The following is a 21593-nucleotide window of genomic DNA, read 5'->3' as shown; positions in this document are numbered from 1 at the left end:
TCATCCTTATTTTACAGACGAGGCAATCAAGGCACAGGGAGGAGAGAGAGACTGCAGAGGTTGCAGCTAGTGAGTTGTAGAGCAGAATCTGAGGCCAGGCCACCAAGCTTGGGACCCACACTTCTGTAACTTCCGGTGCCACAACTAGGTGCCATGCCCAGGGCCATGCGGGCATGGACTCTGCTGGAAGGGAACCAACATGCCTCCTTTCCGAGCTCTGCAGCCTCAATCCCTCGATACTCAAGCGATATCCCACTTGGCCCTGCTGCTTCTCCCGGTAGCTTAGCAGGCGGCTCAGGCCTGGGAGAGGGCATTTTTCTGGCAGGCACTAAGCCAGAGCCTCCCAGGAACCTGGCGGTGCTGAGTAGGGGCTAGTTACTTACCCTGTGGGACCAGGCTGAGTCTTTTGTACTCACAGTTCTTGGCTGATCAAAGCCCACTCCGCTTCATCCAGCTAAGGGGAGGGGCAGCGGGGCAGTCAGAGAAGCTCCCAGGCTGGGCCCCTTCTACCCAGCCCCTCTTGGGGATCAGGCAGGGACATTACCCCTGTACCCCTCCCCCAACATGTTTTTAAATAGTCTCTCACCAGGAAGAAGGGCATCCAATTCTATTTCTGATTCTGGAAAGTGAGGAGGGCCAACGTGTTGCCATGGCAACCTGGAGAGCCCCTCCCCCCCAGCTGAGCCCATTCCCCAGGCTGAGGGCTGCCTGGGATGAAGAGGCCAAGAAGCAACAGGGAGGAGCTCAGTCTGAGGGGATGGCCATACCAAGACTCCTCTGTGAGGGCAGGTTTCAGTGCTGCCTCTCTTCACACTTCACCTGACCCACTCCGGGCTGGCTCGGAGAGTTGGGGGAGCCCCAAACCCTGGGAAGAGGGTCAGACTCCAGGAGATGGGGACAGTCTGCTCACTCTGAGAAACCCTCCTTCCCCATGGATCAGGCTGGAATCCTCCTACCCAGGAGGCTCTGGAGACGGTAGGCAGGAAAGGCCCTGTGAGCAGGCAAGTTCCCCAGACCTAGTTTTTCAACACAGACGTGTCTTGGGCTCGGTGGTGTTCCCAGGGGTCAGCTCATCAAGTCCCTGGCCCTGCACTCTTCCAGGTGACCTGCCTTCCCTGCCCTGTACTCTGGGAAGACTCTAGACATCTTAAAAAAAAAAAAATCTAGGATCAAAAGGAGCTTTAGGAGGACTTTCCTGGTGGTCCAGGGACTAAGACTCTGCACTCCCTGATGCAAAGGCCCTGAGTTCAATCCCTGGTCAGGGAACTAGATCCCACATGCTGCAACTAAAGAGCCCATGTACCTCAACTAAGACCTGGTGCAGCCAAATAAATAAATAAAATAAAATATGTAAAAAAGAAGTCTTAAGGGGCTCCCAGTGCAGCCAACCACTTGCCAATGGAGTGAAAAGGAATGCAGCAGCTCATCCCTGCCTATTGTCCAGGGGCTCAGACACCAGCCCTGTGTCCCAGAGGCTGCACATGGGTAGCACTTAGATCTGTGGAGGGAGGGCACTCAAGGCAGGAACACAGCCCAGGCAAAGGCAGGCTTCTGAAAAGCCCCCTGAAAGGACCTAGTTATCAACCCTCTCTGGGTGGATCTGATGGGAAACCAAAGCCCCCCAGGAGGAAGGCTGTGTCTGCCGCCTCTCAGCTCTACAGCCAGCACTCTGCGTTTTCCTCTCCTCCCTGTGAACCCTAACTTCCTGCTTCCCTGAAAGTCTCTTCTGGCCCGGGGGCACCATCCCATTGAGCTGGCGCCTTCTCCCTGCCCCATTCCCTGCCTGATCCCAAACAATGGCAGTTACGGTGCAGAGAAGACCAGCCCTAGAGGAAGCTATGGCGGGATGAGGGGTGATAATACACCTCACCTGGGATGTGAAAGGCAGAATCCAAGAGTGCGGGAAGACATGTCTTTTGAGCTCTAAGGCGCAGGGAAATTTAAATAACAGATGTTTAAACAATCTTCCCTGCAAGCCATGGTGCAGTGACCCCTCTGCTGTGATGTGTTACAGCTTAAAAATAGCCCACAATGAACCGCTCTGAGCTCCAATTGACTCAAGCTTACGTAACTCTGCGTGAAAGATGGCCAGCCGCACCAGCCACAAGGGAGGCAACGGCACAGCCACCCTGACTGCAGTCCACAGCTGGCTGAGGGGCTGCGGCCAGCTCCGCGCCCCCCCCACCCCACTTCCCTGGGAGCAGCCCCCATCCAGCCAGGAGTCAGGAGGGAGGAGGAGGGAGTCCTTGCTGCCGGAAGCAGGGCCTCAAGACTAGTAAGAAGAGACCTCCCACCACACCTGCGATGATGATGTGAGGAGGGCTGCCTTCCTGCATGGTCCCTGTGGAGGGTGGGGGAGACTTTAAGAACAGATGGCTGGTCAAAGAGAGCGGGGCAGGAGTCCATGGGGGCAGAGTGATAGGGCAACCCAAAGAATTCCTTTCCCCCTTTGAAGAGGGGGCTCCCCAGCTTGGAGAGACATGTCAGCAGGACCGATGGCTGGCTGAAGCTGTCACTACCTTGTAGCCCAGGGGAACTACAGAGGAGCCTTGGGGACACTCTCCTGGTGGTCCACGGACTAAGACTCCACACTCCCTGATGCAAAGGCCCTGAGTTCGATCCCTGGTCAGGGAATTAGATCCCACATGCTGCAAATAAAGAGCCCCTGTATCAAAACTAAGACCTGGTGCAGCCAAATAAATAAAAAATAAATAAAATATGTAAAAAAAAAGTCTTAAAGGTTCCCAGTGCAGACAACCACTTGCTAATGGAGTGAAAAGCAATGCCTATTTCCCCAGCAGCTCATCCCTGCCTATTGTCCAGGGCCTCAGACACCAGACGTGTGTCCCAGAGGCTGCACATGGTGGCACTTAGATCTGTGGAGGGAGGGCATTCCAGGCAGGAGCACAGCCCAGACACATGGGCTGTGTGCCTCTGGGGGCCTCTAAGTCTCCAGGTCCTGGGTGCACCGGAACCAGGGCGGGCGGGGAGTGGGGGGACTTGTGGCACGAGGAAGGGAGATCTGGCTTCAGAGCTAATTGAATCCTGCGATCTTGGCCACCAGCTGCTTTTGAGTCCCCTGTCTTCCCTGATGCATTCCCAGATCCCAACTGCCCAGTCTAAGATCACAAGTTTTCGAGTGGCTAAACCAATATGAAGGGGAATGAGTGAGAGAGAAGGCAAGGATGCCCTGGATCTCATGCTCCATCTGCCTCTGCCTGTGCAGAGCCCCAGGGATTCAGCAATGTCCCTCTGCTCCCACCATCTGAGCTCAGAATAGCAACCATCATGGGCTGTGCCCCACAAGCTCAAGCTCCCACAGAGCAACAATGAGACTGATGAGGGCCAAACCTGAGGACCCTCCCGCCACCTGCACGGCACAGGCTGGCTGTCAGGACCATACCTCTGCTTCCCTTCCAAGGTCCCACTCCTGGATGGGTGGAGCCAAAGTTGTGGGCAAATGGGTAGCCACGGAGGGACAGGAGCTGGTGCTAGGCCATCTTGGCATCTAGGCTCATCGGGCTAAAAACTCTGACTGGAATGAACCCCCAAAAGAATGGAGGGAGAGACTAAGGCTCCCCTGGCCTCCAGTGCCAGATGGGGAACGCTGCAGGTGGTTCCTCAAGTCATCCCCCCTCCTCCAGGCTGGAGTAGCTCCACCTTTGAGCTGACCGGACTCTCACACGGACAGAGCAGAGGCTGTGGGTGAAGAGATGCTCAGTTCCTGGGTCTTCACGGAGGAGAGTTCTCCAGCTCAGCGGGGAGTAATAGGTGTTTCTCACCAGGGCCTGGCAGATGCCAGATCAGCGCTCGGTTATCAATTCTCAGGGCTGCTTCTCTCCAGGCAGAGGCACTGAGTGTGAAAGATGCATGCTGGGCCTTCCTGAGCCTCAGACCCTCCCAAGAGCACCCATGGCCCCCCAACCCCACCCAGCCCTGGGGGAGGGGTGGGTCTCCTACAGCTGCAGGGAGTTAGTTCATGCAGTGGCGTCAGAGATGGACCCGGGGCCTCATGGGCTGCACCAAGGGAATGACCGATGAAGTCATTGTCCCAGAAAGGTCTCAGGGTTTGAAATGGGGTTGTGTCTGGAGCCCTCAGGGGTGACCCCTAGACAGCCTTTGGATCCCTGTGGAAATTCTCTGAAAGGCTGGGGCTTTGGCATAAGGGGAATCCCAGACCAGACTCCTGGTCCCCATCAAAGCAGGTCGGTCTACCCCCTGTCTGCCCTCCAGGTGCCAGACGACACTGACACCAATGGGCAATCAGGAGGGTGTGAGTCATCTGCCGCTTCCTCAGCCCCAGCTCCCAGCCTGGCCTCCCTCCAGCCTCTATTGGCACCTGCTGGCCCCCAACCCCACTGGGCTGCAATGGAGGGAGACGAGGCAGACGAGCTGACACCCACTCCCCATAGCTCATGATAGGAAGACTGGACTCCCGAAGCCGTGGGAGAAAACTGCGCTCATCCCATCCAACCCCAGTGACAGGCCTGGGCTCAGGCCTCCCCCAAGGGAGAAGTAAAAAACAAACAAATAAATAAGGGAAAGGCAACCCAGGTTTCATGAGCCCTGGAAGCCACTCAAAGTTCCTGTTCTGTTCAGCCCATGGCGGGCAGCCAGAACTAACCCCTCCTTTCTTCCCTGGTGGCCCAGGCAGGAACTGGAAACCCTGAAGCAGTTCCATCTTCAATCACTCCAGATGAATGTAGGACTATCAAATGGCTCTGAGAACAGAGTTCAGAGCTTGGGGGCTTCAGTGTTAGGGAGAGGCGGTGCAGTTGTGTCAAGCACCTGCTTAAGTATGTCCCCTCCCTGGAGAATCCTGGCCCTGGAGGCCTTTGGCCCAGAAACAGGCCCGAAGCCCCACATTCTGGCTACACGGGAAACTGACACCCACTGAGCGTCTTCCGTCTCCCCTCTCTCCTCGATAAGCTTCCCTCCCATCCAGAGAATCCCCTTCTTCTCTGAGTCTCTCTCTTACATATATATATATATTTGGCTGCATCAGGTCTTAGTTGCAACACATGGACTCTTTAGTTGCAGCATGCAGGATCTTTAGCTGAGACACGCAAACTGGCATGTGGGATCTAATCCCTGACCGGGGATTGAACCTGGGCCTCCTGCATTGGGAGCATGGAGTCTTAGCCACTGAAGCACCAGGGATGTTCCCTGAGTCCCTTTCTTATCCCTTTCTTATCTGGGCTCATGATAAGCCCCTGGTCCCTAAGCTTCAGAGGCCCAGTGGGGAAGGAGACTCAGTCTAACTTCAGTGAAGCCTCTGAGCCTTGTCCTCACTCCTCACCCAGCTCCAAGCCTGGGGTCACCCTTAAATCCCCAGGATGAGATTAGGGCACAAGGACTACCAGGCGGAGGGATAGAGACAGTCCTTTCCAACTGGTACGGGGACCACAGCTGTGGGAGGGTTCCAGGACCATTCCACTCACTTCTCTCCCAGCCTCAGGGGTGACACAAGGCAAGGAGGGAGCCCAGAGGTCCCTGGCAGAGTGTGCAAGGCTACAACCTCCTCCTCTGTGCCTGAACTCTTGGGCATCAGGGGTGAAGTGGTAAACGGGCAGACAGAGCCCATCTCTACCCCTCTCTAGCTTCTAGAGCCCTGATCTTCAGACCCTTGCACAAGAGCTTGAGTCTCCATTTAAGCTTTACCTACCTGTCCTCAGAGTCCTTCAGGTTCCCATATCTGGGCCTCCCTCTTACCCGAGGTGACAGAGTGGGCAACAGATGGATAGAAAACAGCTAGGCAGCTCCAGTCCCAAGGAGACCCCTACTCTGCATACCAGGGGACTCTTGCCCCAAACCCAGGGTTCCATGCATGACAGACCAGAGAGCTGGTGACTCAAAGGGGTGGGAGCCTACTTCCCTTAGGGTGAGTCAGGGTCCCCCAACTGATGAGAGAGAGGCCACGGGAAGCCTGAGCAAGAAAGAGGACCCACCATGGTGCAGGTCCAGGGCCCAGTCACCCTGGCCGCCCAGGTGTCCACACCAAACAGGGCCCAGTGGCCCCCTCAGCCTTAAGGACGTGGGGGAGCAGCAGTCCAAGGAGGAAGATGCTCTCCTTCTCCGGTGGAGCTGCCCCTCTAGTGGCTATTGTACTGTGGCCTTGATGAGTATAAATAGCCTGAGCCGTCTGCACCTCGAAGCTAGTGCCTTGAAAGTGTGGAGCTGAGGCCTTGCTGCAGGCTCATCTCTCTCAAGGCTGCAAGAGCAATGCTGGCATGACTGGGGGAGAGGGGGACAAGTCTCCATGCCTAACAGTGCATGAGGGCGGGCAGTTAGGGGAAGCGTGCCGGTGGAGCAGGGAGCCCTGGAGTGGGGCTAGGGCCTGGGCAATGGGATGGCGGACTGGGCAACAGCAGAAACCATCGCAGCTGCTGCATGTCTGGGTTTTCAACCCACCCCTCTTGGTTCCATCTGAAAGTCCCCAGGGGCCTGTATTCTAGATGTGGGCCTGGCCTGCCCTTCCTGTTCTCTGGAGCCTTCTTGCTAACCCAACCCCTTTCCAGCCCCAGGGCCTTTGCATGGGCTGTTCACTCTGACAAAACTCTCTTCTTCCCTCAACCATTTCTGGCGCACTTCCTATCTGACAACATCCCAGCAAAAATGTCACCTCCTGGGGTGGCCTCCTTTACCTCCCTCTTCATCTATCTAGGGCTATCCTCCATTCCCTCAGAGCAGCCTGTCTTTTCCTTTCATAGCATTTACCACAAAGTGTACTTAAATATTTATTTGTTCATTTACTGATTTAAGGGCCAGTGGTCACCACTGAGTCCCCTGTGCCCAGCAGCCAGGCACACAGCAGACACCTCATAAATACTGCATCAAGGATCCCCGCACTGGCTCCTCCTGAGGAGCGAGAGATCAATATGCCTTGCAGTCCTCCTATGCCCCTGAAGGTGGAGGGACTGGGACACAGCAGAGGCCAGCCCAGAGGCAGCTTGGGGTAACTGCCACCACTATGCAGGTCCAAGCCCCAAGGCCTGCCTGGGGCTGAGGTCACGTGGGCCTCGGTGGCTCTGAGAGGGGCCGGGGCCGCCCTGGGCTCCTGTGCACTGTCGGGGACGGTGACTGTTCCAAGGGCATGATTGCCTTGTCAGGGGCACCAGGGCCCATGTTCACGTAGGCCACGGGTAGCTGCACGTAGTGATCCCCTCGCAGAGCAGCCACCACGAGTGCCACTTCCCCTGCTAGCTCTCTGAAGGTGGGTCGTGCCGTGGGGTCCGCCGCCCAGCAGTGCTGCATCACAGTGTACCTACCAGGGAGAGGAAAATATTAGGGGCACGGTGTACCCCCACCCAGAGCTTCTGGGCTATCCACTTGCGCTTAGCCCCCTGGCAGGCCACAGCGGACAAGAGCGGGTGACATGGCTGATGCCTTGCCTCACCCAATTACAGGGAAGCTCTTATTATAACTGCCTGCCTTCCCACCCTGGCAGAGGTCGAATTGCCTCAGGGGTTGAGAGGCTGGACTCCTGTGTCCTGTGACCTGAGCTCTGTGACCTCAACAAGTTTCTTAACCTCTCTGTGTCTCTGGATCCTTCTCTGATCACAGAGCTGTTGGGGCATAAAGTGAGAAGACTCCTACGAAGTTCAGAGCTTAGGGCCCAGCTCATAAGCTATCGCAGTTATCATCACAGGTCTTCCAGGAAGGAAGCCCAGGTCTGAGGAAATGGGGATTCAAAGCCCTGAGATTGTGGGGCAACTCATTGGCATCCTATGGGCTTTCCTGGTGGCTCAGGTGGTAAAGATTCTGTCTGCAATGGGGGAGACCTGGGTTCAATCCCTGGGTCAGAAAGATACCCTGGAGAAGAGAATGGCGACCTACTCCAGTATTCTTGCATGGAGAATTTTATGGACAGAGGAGCCTGGTGGGCTACAGTCCACGGAGTTGCAAAGAGTCGGACACGACTGAGCAACTAACACTTTCACTTTTCTTTCACTTTCTTTGGCACTATGGATCCCAAGCAGTTTCTTTGGGTCTTAACACATGCCCCTTTATCTTGGAAATGTCATCCCTGCCCTAAATGATACTAAAAGTGCCCTACACATGATAATCTCGTATAATTCTCAGACCTCTGAGGGTGGTACTGTGATCACTCTAACTCTGCAGATGAGGAAACTGAAGCCCAGAGACAAGGGACTTCCCCTGGTTTAGAGGATACTGGCATGGCCCCCTTCATTCTCCCTGTGGTTGCTGATGGGTCTTGACTGAGGTGCCCTTTAGGAATTGCCCTAGGCAGAAAAGAAATGCCTCCTCCAGGCTCACACGCCTTCCTCCTGGACAGCTGTAAGCAGTGACTGATGTATGTCCGGTGCAAAGACCCCGGCCCCTGGATCTTAATTTCAGAAAACTCTGAAGGGCCACCCCAACTCCAGAGATCCCAGGGGATGGACAGCAGCCTCTTTTACATTTGCATCACAGCTCTACTTCTTTCCTACCTAGTCCTGCTTCCCTTGCCCCCAACCTAGGAATCAACCACCTGCATACATGTAAATCTCCATCTCAGAGTCTGTTTCAGGGAGCCTGACCCGGAGGCAGAAGTTAATTTCCCTGACTCTGAAGCAGATGCATCAGTGAAATAAATAATGAAAAGTAAAAGCAAGGCAGGCAGGGCTGTGAGGAAGGGTTACTCATACCCTTCTGGAACACAAGCTGAGTGAGACAGGAATCATTAGCCACCTTTACCTGTGACCTGGTTCTTCCTGTTCTAACCTCGAAGACCTGAGCATGGCTAAGGCATGTGTGCCGCTCATGAAGCTGAACCACCTGACAGGCACTGATGAAACACAGCTGCTGCCATGCCTCTGGGAACAGGGAATATGAAACTATATCCAATGAAAAACAATTTCTGATCTGGAGATGTGGAGGGGGCTTAGTATGGGAGCTAATGGAACCTTTCCTTGAGGTTAAGCAAGCGGAAGCGATGGAAAACAGCCCCCCTTGCTGGGGATTGTGGGGAGAGGAGTGCTGGGAAATGAAATCACTGGCCTCAACCGATGATTAGGAATGCTGTTACCATGGCAACCATGATCTCCTTCTAGCACCAAGCCCTGATGCTGGTGGAACCAGTCCACAGATGAGGAAACTGAGGCCCAGAGAGGGTCCCTTTCTAGGTCAACCTGAGAATGAGTCAGAAAGCCAGGCAAGAACTCTGTCTCCAGCCCCCTCCTTCCCTTCTTGTCTCTAGGTCCCAGCTCCCTCCCCATCACCATGTCCATATACTCACAGAGAATCTGGGCAATACTCAGGCTGGGGCAGGCGCCGACCCTGGGCCAGGAAGTGAGTGAGGTCAAAAGGGTCGATGTGGGGGTATGGAGGGGCACCCCGCGTCAGCAGCTCCCATAACAGCACACCGTACGACCACTGCGGGCGGGGACAGGCGAAGGGGCTCAGCGCTCAGCTCAGATCTGGGGACAGGCGGACCCCTCCAGGTCTGCTCCCTCCCAGAGCCTGCTAGCTGGAAATAAGGGGCTCCAACCTCAAACCGGAATTGTTCTTCTATACCACACAAGCATCTTCGCTCTGTCCCCACCCACCGCCCCTGAGCCTGCCCAAAGTTGGGGCTCAGCAAGGTCTGGATTGCCTGTGAAGAGCCACCTCTTGCCCTGATACCTGCCCAGAGATGGGCAAATGGTCTGCGGGCACCGCCCAACACAGGGTTCCCTGGGTTCATCAACATCCAGAGTTGAATGGGCAAGGCCAAGTGTTGTCTGAGGCTGGGTGGACTCTGGGGCAGGTGGGGCCTTACCACATCGGACTTGGTGGTGAATCTGTAGGTCTGCAGGCTCTCCAGCGCCATCCACTTGACAGGCAGGCGAGCGTGGCGGTGCTGTTGGACACTGTAGTATTCCTTGTCCAGGACATCACGGGCAAGACCAAAGTCAGCCACCTTGACCGTGAATGACTCATCCAGCCTGGGAGGGGAGGATCGCACTCAGCACTGGTCCCCACCAGGCCGGAACCCATCCATCTCAGGCCCTCACGCGGTTTCTGAGCCACAGCGTCCAACCCAAGCCTGCACTGGGCAGACAGAAAAATGGAGGGCCAGAAAGAGAAGGACATGTCCAGGGCTATAGAGCAAGGAATGGAGCGCGGGCCTTCCCTGGGGGCGCCTTCAGCTGCATGCCCCGGCGCTCCGCCCCCTGGCTTCTCTCTGGCCACTCACATGCAGTTCCGAGCAGCCAGATCCCTGTGCACAAACTTCTGCTCAGCCAGGTACTCCATGCCGTGGGCCACCTGCAGGCCGAAGCTGATGAGGTCCTTTACTGTGGGATTCTGGGGGTGGGTGGGGAGCACAGGTGGGCCAATAGGTGAGGGCAGAGTAGCTCCATGCCCAGCTGCTGCCCAAGCCCGCCCCCCCCCCCCGCCACCTATCCACCCCCGAGAACGCAGGGTTAGCTAAGCACTGACCCGCTGGGGTGAGCGGATGAACTGCAGCAGGTCTCCGTGGCGCATGTAGGGCAGCAGCACGCGGGGCAGCCCTTCCGGGGGCAGCACAATGCCAATGAGAGCCAGCACGTTCGGGTGGTGCAGACGGCGCATGAGCAGCCCCTCGCGCAGGAAGGCCTCCACCTCCTGCACCTCTGTGATGCCTGCAGGGAGGCTGGAGTCAGGCCCAGGGCGGGGAACCCCTTGATAAGGGTCAGATGGGGAAAGGGAGGAAACAAAAGTCTCCCGCTCAGGGTCACGGAGCCAAGCGGTAGCACAGCAGGGACAAGGATCCTCCCAGCCTCTGTTCCACTTACGACTCAGTGACTTGATGGCACAGTGGATTTGATTCTGGGCCTCATCTGTGTATTCTCCATGGTAGACAACTCCAAAATGGCCTGATGAGGGAGAGATGATGAGAGGGGTCCCAGGGCCCAGAGCACACACCACTCCCACCCACTGGCAACCAGACCTCAGAACTCCAACTCATGATGGCAGAGCCTACAGCCCTCCCATACCCACTTAATCTGCACCAGAACCCACTGAAGACAGAGTTCCTATTTCACAGATGAGCAAATGGAGGCTCAGAGTCCTGCCCGACTGTTCCTCAAGCCCATGTCATCTCAGGACTCCATCTCTCCCCCGCTCCACCTGGTCTGGCACCCATACCTTTGCCAATGACTCGGTCAGCGTGGGTGACCACCCTTTCATGGGGAATCAGTACATCCTTGACCTCAGCCAGGAGCACAGAGTCCAGGTCCCCAAGCTGGATGGATCCTTTCCTCAGCAATGGGACACGGGACCCATCCCCGCTGTCTGAGGAGGATATTCTGTGGACCTGAGTGGAGGAATCCTGGCCAGTGATAGGAGGGGCTGTGGAGGAAGAGAAGGAATGAGGGGCTGGTGGAGCAGACAGTATGGTCCCACCTAGCACCTCCAGCATCTCACCAAGGCCATTTCTGTAGTCAGAGCCTGAGCGGAGCAGAGGCAGAGGCATGGCTCCAGGGGTCCGGTCCAGGGAGGCCAAGTCTTCCAGGTTCGAAGAAAGAACTGCGGACAAATGCCTGCTAGTAGCCAGCCACTCCAAGGTCCTAGAGGCTGACCCAGACCCAGGAGGTGTGGGCAGACCCCCAAGGCCTGGACAGAGAGAGAGAGGATATAGCGGCTTGGAGACGTCATAGTTTGGGGGTGAGGGTTGGGTCAGGATGGCTGTGGAGGGCTCACCTAGCTGCTTCCTCCGGTGGTAACTGAAGACCAATATGGCCGCCAGCACAGCCACAAGCAGGAGCAGAGCCAGGAGGACACCGAGGAGCGTGCTCTGGGGGACCCCTTCCAGACCTGGCCGCACTACCTTGCCCAGGGTGTAGCACCCACCATCCACGCAGACCTGGGGGGCATTAGGTGGCAGCTCAGGCCCAGCCTGTAGACTGCCCCCCCGACCTGTGTCTCCTGAGGAGGGCCAACAGAGCTGCCTACCTGCAGTGGAGCACCATCCTTGCCAAGTTGCAGGGAGGGGGGCAGGGGGCAGACTACCACATCCCCCCGCAGCTCGTGCTGGCAGCTCTTGCCACTCACAGTCACATTCACAGCCACGCAGTCGGCCACAGTGCCCAGCCCGATGTACTGCAGAGACAGTCACGGGGGCTGGCCAGTGCCCACCCACCCTGCTCCTTCAGCGAAGCTGCAGCCCTACCCCCTCCACTGTCCTCACCCCTCATCCCCCACACCTACCTCAAACTTGATGGCACGCTCCTCAGGCTTCAGGGGGGCCAGGTCCTTGCTGGGTGGGTGGGGTGGAGGCAGGAAGCGAAAGCCAGGCAGTGTGTAGCCAGGAGCTCCATCCCCACGCACACTTAGGTTCCCTGTTACCCACTCTCGGCGGCCTTGGACCACGTATTCGGGCAGGCGGCACCTGTGTTGCTCCGGGAGCTGCCTCTCACACTGCAGGGCCCAGGTGAGAGCGGTAAGCCCCGGTATCCTACCTTCAGCCACCCCGGCCCCCTGAACCCAGCGTGGGCTGGAGCTGAACTCAGGGGACTGGTGTGGCCTTCCTCCCTCCTGGCGAGTGCCCGCTCAGCAGCTGCCAGCGCCCACTCACCCTGTTCTCCACTGCCCTGACCCCGTCATGGAATGACAGTGTGAGGTGCGATGCTGAAGTCAGGTGCTGGCCACGGATGGTGACATGGGAGCCACTGCGGAGGAGAGCGGGGTGCTGGCCTCGGGGTGCTCTCTAAGGCTGGATCCCTCATCCTTCAGGGACCAGAATGGGCGAGGAGGTGACACTTACGTATAGCCGCATTTGGGGCTGATGCCCAGGACAATGGGGTCTTCCTGGTAGTGGAAGTTCCAAGAGCCAGGCACCTCGGCGCCCCCTACCTGCAGGCGAATGGGAACGCTGGCCGTTGCGGCCCCAGGGGGCGTGGTGCATAAAAGCTGCCCCTCGCTGACCCTGCAGAACATGGGGATTGGGCTCAGGGGCACCTTCCAAGTGATGGCCAGGCCCAGCTCCTCCAGGGCCCAATAGACCCCTCCCAGTTCCTCTACTGGTCATATCCCCGATCTGCCCAAACTCCACGGTCTGTTTGAAGACAAGGTGGTCCCAGTAAAGCCTCCAAGCAGTCAGGGAGGAGCAGGGGCCCCATAGCGCTGGCTGCAGCCAATGGACACTATAATGGGCTCTCTCACCATCCCCAAACCACCTCTGGGCTGGAGGGAGCAACAGACACTTCTTCCTGGACCATTCCCTCCACTGAGTGACTGAGCCCTCCTCCCCTACCCTGTCGGGGATCCAAGCCCTACTTGGTGAGGGTTCCCCTATGTGGGACCCTGTAGCCTCCCATCCCCCTTCCCACTGGCTCTTACTGTTTCAGCGGGCACTCAGTCCCATTGACCAGCACAGCCTGGCTGGTGCCAATAGACAGTCCTCGGCCTTCAAGGGTGAGGCAGGTACCTCCTGCCCGAGGGCCAAAGAAGGGTCGGACTGCTGTCAGCACTGGTTCCTAAGAGGGCATGGAGGTGGCTTAGCTTGGAATAGGAGGCCCTCCCCTCCAAACCCTTCCCTGCCCGAACTGCCCACCTGCCCAAGAACACAGACAAGGCAAGGCGACCTCACCATGAAAGAGAAGCCTCCCAGCGTGGAGGTGCCATCTACCCGGAAGTGCCTGCCCAGTGGCATCTTGGCCACAGTGAGGCTGACGTTTGCAGGCCCAGCCACCTGCATGCTCAAGGGCTCCAGCTCACACTCAAAATCCTCTATGAAGTCCTTCCGGGGCAGTCGGCTGGGACATCAAGGGAACTCAAGGTCGGCCGGGGTGGTGGGTCACACAGGCCTACTGGCCTGCCCACCACAAATCACAGGTCTCCTCTGAGCTTAAAGATATCATCTATCTACCCATGCCTCAATCCCGGGTCAACAGGAACTGTCGGTGCAGGAACTAGTTTGGCCATAACTCAACAGACAGGTAAGGCACATGCAGGCTCAGAAAGGAATAGAGGTGTCACCCCAGACACAAAACAAGCAGCGCCACCGCAGCTTGCCTCATGCAAGCTGAAGACAGGATCTCACAGCAAAGGGGCTGCTTGGTTTACCCGCATCAGGGACAGAAACAGCAGGGACCAGTCATACCTGAGGTCTGAGTTGCCTTTAGGTAACAGTCGGCAGGGACTTCGACCCACAGTGACCTGATGGGTGCCTTCAGGCACCAGACCAGGAGGGTACAGGTAAAAGTTGGTGCCACATAGGGTCAGTCTTGTGCTGCCCCTTAGGGGTCCACTGCGGGGATAGAACTGAAAGGGGGAGGAGAACATAGCCTGAGTCCCTCTGTAGGTCAGGACTCTCAGGCCTGTCTGCTTCCTCCTAAGTTTTCTGCCATACTCCTTGCCTGCCACACACTCCAGTCACCCTAGGTCATGCTGTGTGCTGGATGCTAAGTCGCTTCGGTCATGTCTGACTCTGTGTGACCCTGTGGACTATAGCCTACCAGGCTCCTCTGTCCATGGGATTCTCCAGGCAAGAATATTAGAGTGGGTTGCCATGCTCTCCTACAGGGGCTCTTCCCGACCCAGGGACTGAACACCCAGCTCTTGCTTTGGCAGGTGGGTTCCTTACCGCTAGTGCCACCTGGGAATCCCTTCACTCTAGGTCAGCAGTCCCCAGCCTTTATGGCACCAGGGACTGGTTTCACGGGAGACAGTTTTCCATGGACCAGGAAGAGGAGAGATGGTTTTGGGATGATTCAAGCACATTGTATTTATTGTGTACTTTGTTTATAATCTAATGCTGCAGCTGATCCAACAGGAGGTACTGATCTGCAGCCCGGAGGTTGGGGACCCCTGCTCTAGCTCACATGCTAGTCCCCATTCAACACTATTCTGTCTCAAAGTCTTTGAATGTGCCCTCTTTGTAGCTACTTAGGACATCCCAGACCTGAGGAAGATCATGGTTAAGACCTGCTGACTCCCACCCCAGGCCCAGCAGGTCCCATCACTTAACTGTGCCCTGCCAGGCAAGCCATACCTCAGTAAGCTCGGGTGGGCAATAGTCCTGTTGCCAGGAGCCAGGACACTCCTTCTGCCGGCCACACATGCCCCCACACCATCCACAGCCCATGAAACGCTGTGCCCGCAGGCAGCGCCCACAGGTGAGGAAGTGGCGACAGCCAGGGCCCCGGATCGGTACCTGGAAAACCTGGAACAGACAGGTATCTCAGGGGTGGCTGAAGGGGGAGGCTAAGCCCCCTATAACTCCTGTTCCACTGTAAATCAGGGTGGTGAGACCTGTGTGTCAGTGCCTCCCTGGATTCCAGCGGGAGTCTGTGCTCCCAACAGCCCAGCCCCAGGCCCTACCCTGCCCACCTTACCTGGTCCCCAGAAGCAAAGAGCAGGTGGTCCCCAAGGCGTCTGACACCCCGATGCACAGGCTGCCCATTGCTGCCCAGTGAGAAGTTGGACACGTACAGCAAGTAGTTGAGAGATCTGGCCAGCTCCACCTGGGACAGGTTGGCCATGAGCAAAATGGGGACAGGGATCCAGGGACGAGGGGCCGCGGAGACGAGGGACTCACCTGCAGGATGCGCCCGTCGGCTGTGCCCATGTGGGCCACTGTGACGTTGTTGAGGCGCGTCACGTACAGTGCCGTGACCTCCACTGGTCCCAACAGCCCATTGAATAGGTCCACCCGTAAAAGGCTGCTGCTGACGAGCAGAGGGAAGTGGCGGCAGCTGATATTGGGGCTGGAGACCCCCAGACCAGGCTAGGGAAAGTCAAAGAAGGAATCAGGGCTCATCTCCATGTGCTGAACCTTTCGGGCCTCTGTCAGGGACCACAGTGGCCTAAACTCCCACCTCTCACCTGGCCTGGCTGGAGAAGGACCCAGACCTGCCAGGCATCCCACCTTCCATCATGCGGCTTTCAGATGCAGCCAGGCCAAGGAAGAAGGCTGAGGCCAGAAGGCTGGCTCCCGCGCCCAGAGCCTGGCCCTTCCCTGCCACAGCCATTCTGATAATGTGTTATGGAGCCTTCCAGAGACAACCCCACTCTGTTTTCATTACCACGCTGTGGAGTTGGCTTCTCTTATCACTCCTATTTTACAGATAAGTAAACGGGCTCAGAGAGGTCTGCCCACCTGTCAAAGGCCTTGTTCCCTCCCAGGAGAGGAGCCAGGTTGACAGTCTTGAGTTCCTGACCAGAGTCCTCTCCTGCCCCCTGCTGGTCCTGCCCCATATTTCAACAAACCCTGTCACCTCTTAAGGCTTCAAAGTCTCCACCTGCTTAAGGAGCTGAACTCTGAGATTAATTGGGCGGCATGGGCTTGGTAACATGGTCCTTCTCCCTGAGACACCAAAGATCTTCCGGCACCTCCAGCCACCACCTGTATCTCCTTCGAGGTACAGGAGGGATAAACCAGGGCCTGAAGGCCTGGGTGCCAGGAGACACTAATTTCTCTCCTGTTTTTAGCAGGAAGGTGTCTGGCGGACACCCAGTGCCCCAGGTCAGGGTTGTGGAAGCTTCTGGGAAACCAGAAGTGAAGATATGGATGCAAGGGTATTGGAGCTGGATGCAAGGTACAGGCAAGGCTCTGTAGCCCTTGTAGCTTGGGACCCTCCCTTGCCAGCCCTAAGGGTCCTCCTCCTGATAGGAGGCCCCTGTCTGACAGTTGTGCTTAACCCAGTCCTGAGACGTCAGCACTGATTGTAAGTCTTAGAGCAAGACCTCAGCGTAGAGCTGGGCCCTGAAACTCCACACACTGGATCTATAGCATGGGTGGGTGGGGACTAGGAGTCTGTCCTAACTGGAGGTGAGTAAAAGTCCTGATCCTAGCGGGAAGCCAGCCAGGTGTTTTCTGTATGACTCAGGGACAGGTGGGGCTGTGCACTGGAAAAGAGGCCCTACCCTAGTCAGAGGCCCTACCCTGTCTGTGTGCCCCTGGGCTCCAGGGCCTTGGCTATGGATTCCCAGGCTTTTCTGGGGACTCCAGCCTCCTGAAATCACTGAAGTGTCCAGTACCTCATAGAGGAGGGTGACTCCACCAGACTCAAACCCCACCTGAACCCATGGAGGGCAGGGACCAGCTCTGAGGCCCTCAGGCTTCGTGAGGGCAGCCACAAGGAACACAGAGTGGCTTTCCTCCTAGAGGCTGTGTGCCCAGTCACTGGACAAACATGGGACAGGCTGGTTCACACACTGCCTGGGGGCCTGGCCAGACTGTGGGCAGGGCTGGAGATTAGCCCTTTCGAGCCTTGTACTGCCAAGTGGGGCCGGGTGTCTTCTGATCTCCTGACCCCTAGCCAAGTCAGAGAGAGGTCCCGATTCCCCAGAGAGAAGGAGAGGAGGGCAGTGAGGGTTCCCTATGCCCAGACTAGGGATTCCCACCCCTAGGGCCTCCTCAACCCAGATGGCGTCAGCGGAAGGAGGAGGCTGAAGATCTCCCCCTCTTCATTGTGTGTAAACTCTCCTCCTGCCACTGGGACATCAATCAGAGCAAAAGGAGACAGTGAAGAATGTCACAGCAAGGCCAGAGCCACAGGGCAGATAGCGACTCTGAGACCAGTGACTATGGGTTAGTTCCCTGAAAGGCTACTTGTCCAAGGCCATTCCTTCATTCATTCACCCATTTTCCTTGGTTTAATCTCTTGTAAGTAGGGTGGGACTGTTTCAGTGGCCTCAAGAAGTCAGTTTTAGGTTTGTCCTCAGGGAAAAAGCATTTTAAGGACCATCCTCTTAGTCTCTATTCCAGCTCCCTAACACTATGGCTGAAGGGAACCTGCGCAGGGTCTACCGGGAGGAGCACGTTGTTCAGCCTAGCCTGGGAGACCTCCTTCCTGGGATGAGAAGGGCCCCAACTATGGTGAAAGAAAGCCTGGGACTCCTGCATGGTGAACCAATCCAGCCAGCCCCTCCTAGGCCTTTACTCATAAGCAGATGTTTACAGTTGCTTGCACAAGACGGGGGTGAGTCTCCTGGAATCCACTAGAGCCAGGCCGCCTTCCCACTATGTCCTGATTCCTCTCCCAGTCACCCCACTGAGAGCAATCAGTAATGAGTGGGTCCATAAAGCCTAGGGCAGGCAGGCTCCCTGACAAGCACCCAACTTTCAAGGCCCAGAAGGATCTATGGAACAGGGGTGGAGGGGGGCATTCTCTGACAACTCCTGCCCCACCCTCTTGGGAAAGCAGAGCAAAACAAGCGCTCCCACAGGGAAAGTGAAACTGTGTTGGTGAGTAGATGTGAGTCTGGGTGAATTTGTGAGTATCTGCCTGTGGATCGGGGGTGAAGGGCTGCTTTTTGTGTGTGTCCCTAAGTGTATAAACTGGGGGCAGGTAGAAAGGGACAACCACCATTGTACCCAGAGTTTGGAAGTATGCCTGGCAGAGAGATAGTTATGATGCAATCCAATTTTCCCATAACCAGGGAAATTACCCAAAAAAGCAAGAGGCCATGGTAAGTGAGAGGGTGAAACAGGAAAAGGGTTTAGCAACAGGCTCTAGCCTGGCCAGATGAGATTTCAGTATGCCATTTGACTGACTCCCCCTAAGAAACTGGGTGGAAGAGAAAGCTTCTCCCTGCCTGCCTTCCCCCTCCTAGACCCTCTCAGCTTGGATGGGAAGTGAACACACACTGCTCACAAGTGAGAGCTGCTTCCTTCTGCTTACCGCATCTGGGCAAAAACTGGGCAACTGGAAGAAGTCCAGCCCTCGCCGGAGGCCAGGAGGGATGGGAGGCTCACAACAGCGCTCTACGCCCTGCTCGATGAGAGTGTCCAGCAGGTGGACCGGGAACGCACAGACCACAGAATTGGGATCCGCACCTGGGTGGCTGTCTTTGCTAGCTGAGAAGACCCCGAAGAGCACTTCCTGCCCCTCAGGGATGCTCAGCTCAGCGGCTAGGTGGCCGCCCACTGGAGCAGCATGGGCTGCCCGCAGCACCGGGTAGGGCTGCCCACCCTCATGGGCCGCGCGTCGCCGGCGTTTAGGGGCGAAATGGCAGTCAAGGACCAGCTCTCGGTAGTCGCCCAGGTCGGTCTCGACAGCACTGAGCCGTGCCAGGCGCGTGTGCAAGGCGCCAGGAGCAGCTGCCACGTCGGTGGGCTGTACCATCAGGAAATAGACGAAGGCTCCGGCGTGGAAACTGTACACATATTCGATGCGGTAGGAATCGAGGTGCTCGGGCAGCACCGAGAGCGCTGAGAAGCCTGCTGCGAATCCTGAACCGTCGGCCTTGAGCCGCCGGATGGACACTGAGAGCGGGCTGAAGCTGGCGGCCACTGCCGAGTCCAGTGACGATGCCACGTACAAATAGGATGCCTGGCCCTGCTCAACCACAGTCACGAGGGTGCCCAGAGGGCTGGCTACACAGTCGGGACAGTCCTCTGGCCGATTGTGCTCTGAGAAAAGGCAGACCGGTGGCGCCAGGTGCAGGGCTGTCCCGCCTGGCTCTAGCTCATGCAGGAAGCAGCGGCCTCGAAGGCTGGAGCCACAGCTGATCAGAGCCGGAAGCGCGGGTTCCAACACCAGAACCTGTGCATCTGTGTCTCCTGGCGGGCCGTGGGGGCCTGGGCCACAGGCCTCACACGTCTGGCAGCCAGGGTCTCCAACAGGGCCGGTGGCCAGGCTCTCAACCGGCTGCAGATCAGGTCCAAGCACATGCAGGCGATTGCGTGTGGCCACGAACACCGCACTCCCTTCCCTGCCGCCCTCGTAGGTTGCAACGGCTTGTACCCGACTGCTGGCGGAGAAGCTGGGCACCGAGTACTCCACCGCAAAGTCGCGGGAAGCAGCATACGGGATGCGCGGGCACTGCCAGGACCCGCCAGTCTCGGGCACCGCCGGCAGCGTCGGCGGCAGCAGCAGCAGTAAGAGGAAAGGCTGCAACAGCGGCGGGTGGAGCTCCATCGAGGCCCAGGTAGGGCCCCGTGGAGGTTTCCGCAGACCCGGGCCTGGCTGGGAGCAGACTCGAAGTCTGGGTTGGTACCCGCGTCGAGGGTCGATCCTGGGAGCCCCGGGGCAGCTGACCCCACCAGGACTCCTGAGATGCCCACCGCCCTCTCCTGCCCACAGTGGCCGAGCGCCTGGCGCGGGCGGACACACGCAGACAGAGAGGCCGCCTCACCTGTTGCTCTTGTTGCCGCTCCCAGCCGGAGATTAGAGCAAAGTCTTTCGGAGCTACCCCGGCGCGGCGGACAGGACCAGGGCGTGGGGCGGAGCCGTGGGCGGGGCCCTCTGGTCGGCTGGCTGGCCGACTTTCCCCGCCCTCGGAAGCCTGGGTCCTACACCTACGCTTGGGCCCTTTTTCCTCAGTGGCCTGTGAGTGAGTGGGTGTAGAGTGGCCCGGAGAGACGTTTAGTAGATCTGAGCTGTCCTGTCCCGCCCCCTGACGATCGACTGGGCGGAAATGGGAGGGGTTGCCCCAGCGCGTTTGAGGACCATTTGGTATCCTTCTTCTCTCGGCTCCAGGATACAGCAACATCCTCAGACACTCGTTCCTGGTCAGGGCCCAGGGAACTCTTTTTGTGGGGACCAGAAGCCAGGAATGTGTGGAGAACCAGAGGGGAGGTGTGAGGAGACCCCAGGAGTGGCACTACCCTCTTTTGAAAGTGTTATTCAGTCGTGTCTGACTCTTTATGACTGTCGCCCGCCAGGCTTCTCTGTCTGTGGGATTCTCCAGGCAAGTATACTGGAGTGGGTTGCCATTCCCTTCTGGGACTATCCCTCCGTGGACCTGCCCTGGGCTGACTGCGACAGGATGGCGGTCAGAGGCTACTGCCTTGCATCCGGCCTGCCCAGGGCAGTGGGAGTTATAAGATGGGGCCCACCCTGTTGGCTGGATCTTAGAGTCAGAGGAGAAGCAACTTACATGGAGGCCCAGCCCTAGCTCTGGTCTGTCTACCACTGCCTCCGTAGGTGGCAGCTGCAGGGATGGGGTCAACAGAACACAAGCTGGCCTTGCTTCCTGGTTCTGTTCCAGCACCTCCCTGATATGCAGGAGACATGGGCTTTGGCTTTCAGGGCACCTCTAACCTGTTCTGTTAGCCTTGCTGGGCCTCAGGCTTTCAGTCTCCGAAATGAGGTGGTTGCCCAGAGTTCTCTCTCCAGGCTGTGATTTGTGCAGGGTGGGAGTAGGGGAGTCAACCCAGGTCTGCTCTTGCCATCTCTCAGCATCTGCTCTTTGGGAACTACACCCCCCAACACTGGAGCGTCCTGGGGGACATCTTTAGCCTGATATCCACCTCAGCCAGGTGGGCCTGGGCCATGGAGAGAAGGAAAGCTTCACAGAGTGACGCTAGGTTGAGTTCTGAGTGACCTGTGAACTGTGAGTCCCAGAGATTTGTAGGGTAAGGAGTGCAGGTGAGGAGAGGAGACAGCCCAACAATATTCAGCCTGGCCCTACGAGAACCTCCTCCACTCATCTCCAGCCTATACTCCTAGTTCCTCCTTCCAGGAACACCTTTTCCCCTTCCTTCTCTTGCAAAGTACGTGGCATCTCCTCCAGGAAGCCTACCTGATCTGGGTGGTGCCAAGTCCATTTTGTGGGTGCCATACACCCTGTGCTACACCTACCCCAGGACAGTTCACTCTGAATAACTGACACCCCCCCTTCACCAATTCCTAATTCGGGACTCCCCTACCCCTCCAGGCTGGAGCTCCTGGAACAACTGG

The 21593-nt window shown here is 57.4% G+C and overlaps 1 protein-coding gene across 2 annotated transcripts; it reads right to left on the bottom strand.

The window, feature by feature from the left end:
- Window positions 1-6724: 6724 nt before the first annotated feature.
- Window positions 6725-20092, bottom strand: MST1R (macrophage stimulating 1 receptor). 2 transcript variants are annotated; one of them, XM_042236189.1, is made up of 20 exons: window positions 18591-20092; window positions 15503-15691; window positions 15300-15428; window positions 14957-15127; window positions 14066-14226; window positions 13553-13718; window positions 13303-13439; window positions 12728-12889; window positions 12539-12632; window positions 12172-12381; window positions 11917-12063; window positions 11665-11827; window positions 11389-11577; window positions 11110-11313; window positions 10758-10838; window positions 10423-10604; window positions 10178-10287; window positions 9761-9926; window positions 9239-9375; window positions 6725-7264 (listed from the first exon to the last, which is right to left on the bottom strand). In XM_042236189.1, the coding sequence occupies exons 1-20, from the start codon at window positions 19827-19829 to the stop codon at window positions 7009-7011; spliced, it is 4293 nt and encodes a 1430-aa protein (XP_042092123.1). In that variant the 5' UTR covers window positions 19830-20092; the 3' UTR covers window positions 6725-7008. The 2 variants fall into 2 exon arrangements, with proteins under 2 accessions (XP_042092123.1, XP_027813415.2); XM_027957614.2 differs by having other exon boundaries at window positions 11389-11490.
- Between the last annotated feature and the right edge of the window lie 1501 nt (window positions 20093-21593).

This window comes from Ovis aries, chromosome 19 (genome assembly GCF_016772045.2).
Source record: "Ovis aries strain OAR_USU_Benz2616 breed Rambouillet chromosome 19, ARS-UI_Ramb_v3.0, whole genome shotgun sequence".
Lineage (NCBI taxonomy): Eukaryota > Metazoa > Chordata > Mammalia > Artiodactyla > Bovidae > Ovis > Ovis aries.
Note: the sequence above shows the minus strand (reverse complement) of the source record. Positions and strands in the feature narration are given on the sequence as shown.

Excerpts from the sequence above, each read along its gene's own strand:
- MST1R (XM_042236189.1), bottom strand. The coding sequence starts at position 19,829 with ATGGAGCTCCACCCGCCGCTGTTGCAGCCTTTCCTCTTACTGCTGCTG. Across the intron at positions 10,839-11,109 it reads TGACCGAGTCATTGGCAAAG|GCCATTTTGGAGTTGTCTAC; the intron begins GTATGGGTGCCA and ends CTCCCTCATCAG. Across the intron at positions 7,265-9,238 it reads GAGTATTGCCCAGATTCTCT|GTACACTGTGATGCAGCACT; the intron begins GTGAGTATATGG and ends TCTCCCTGGTAG.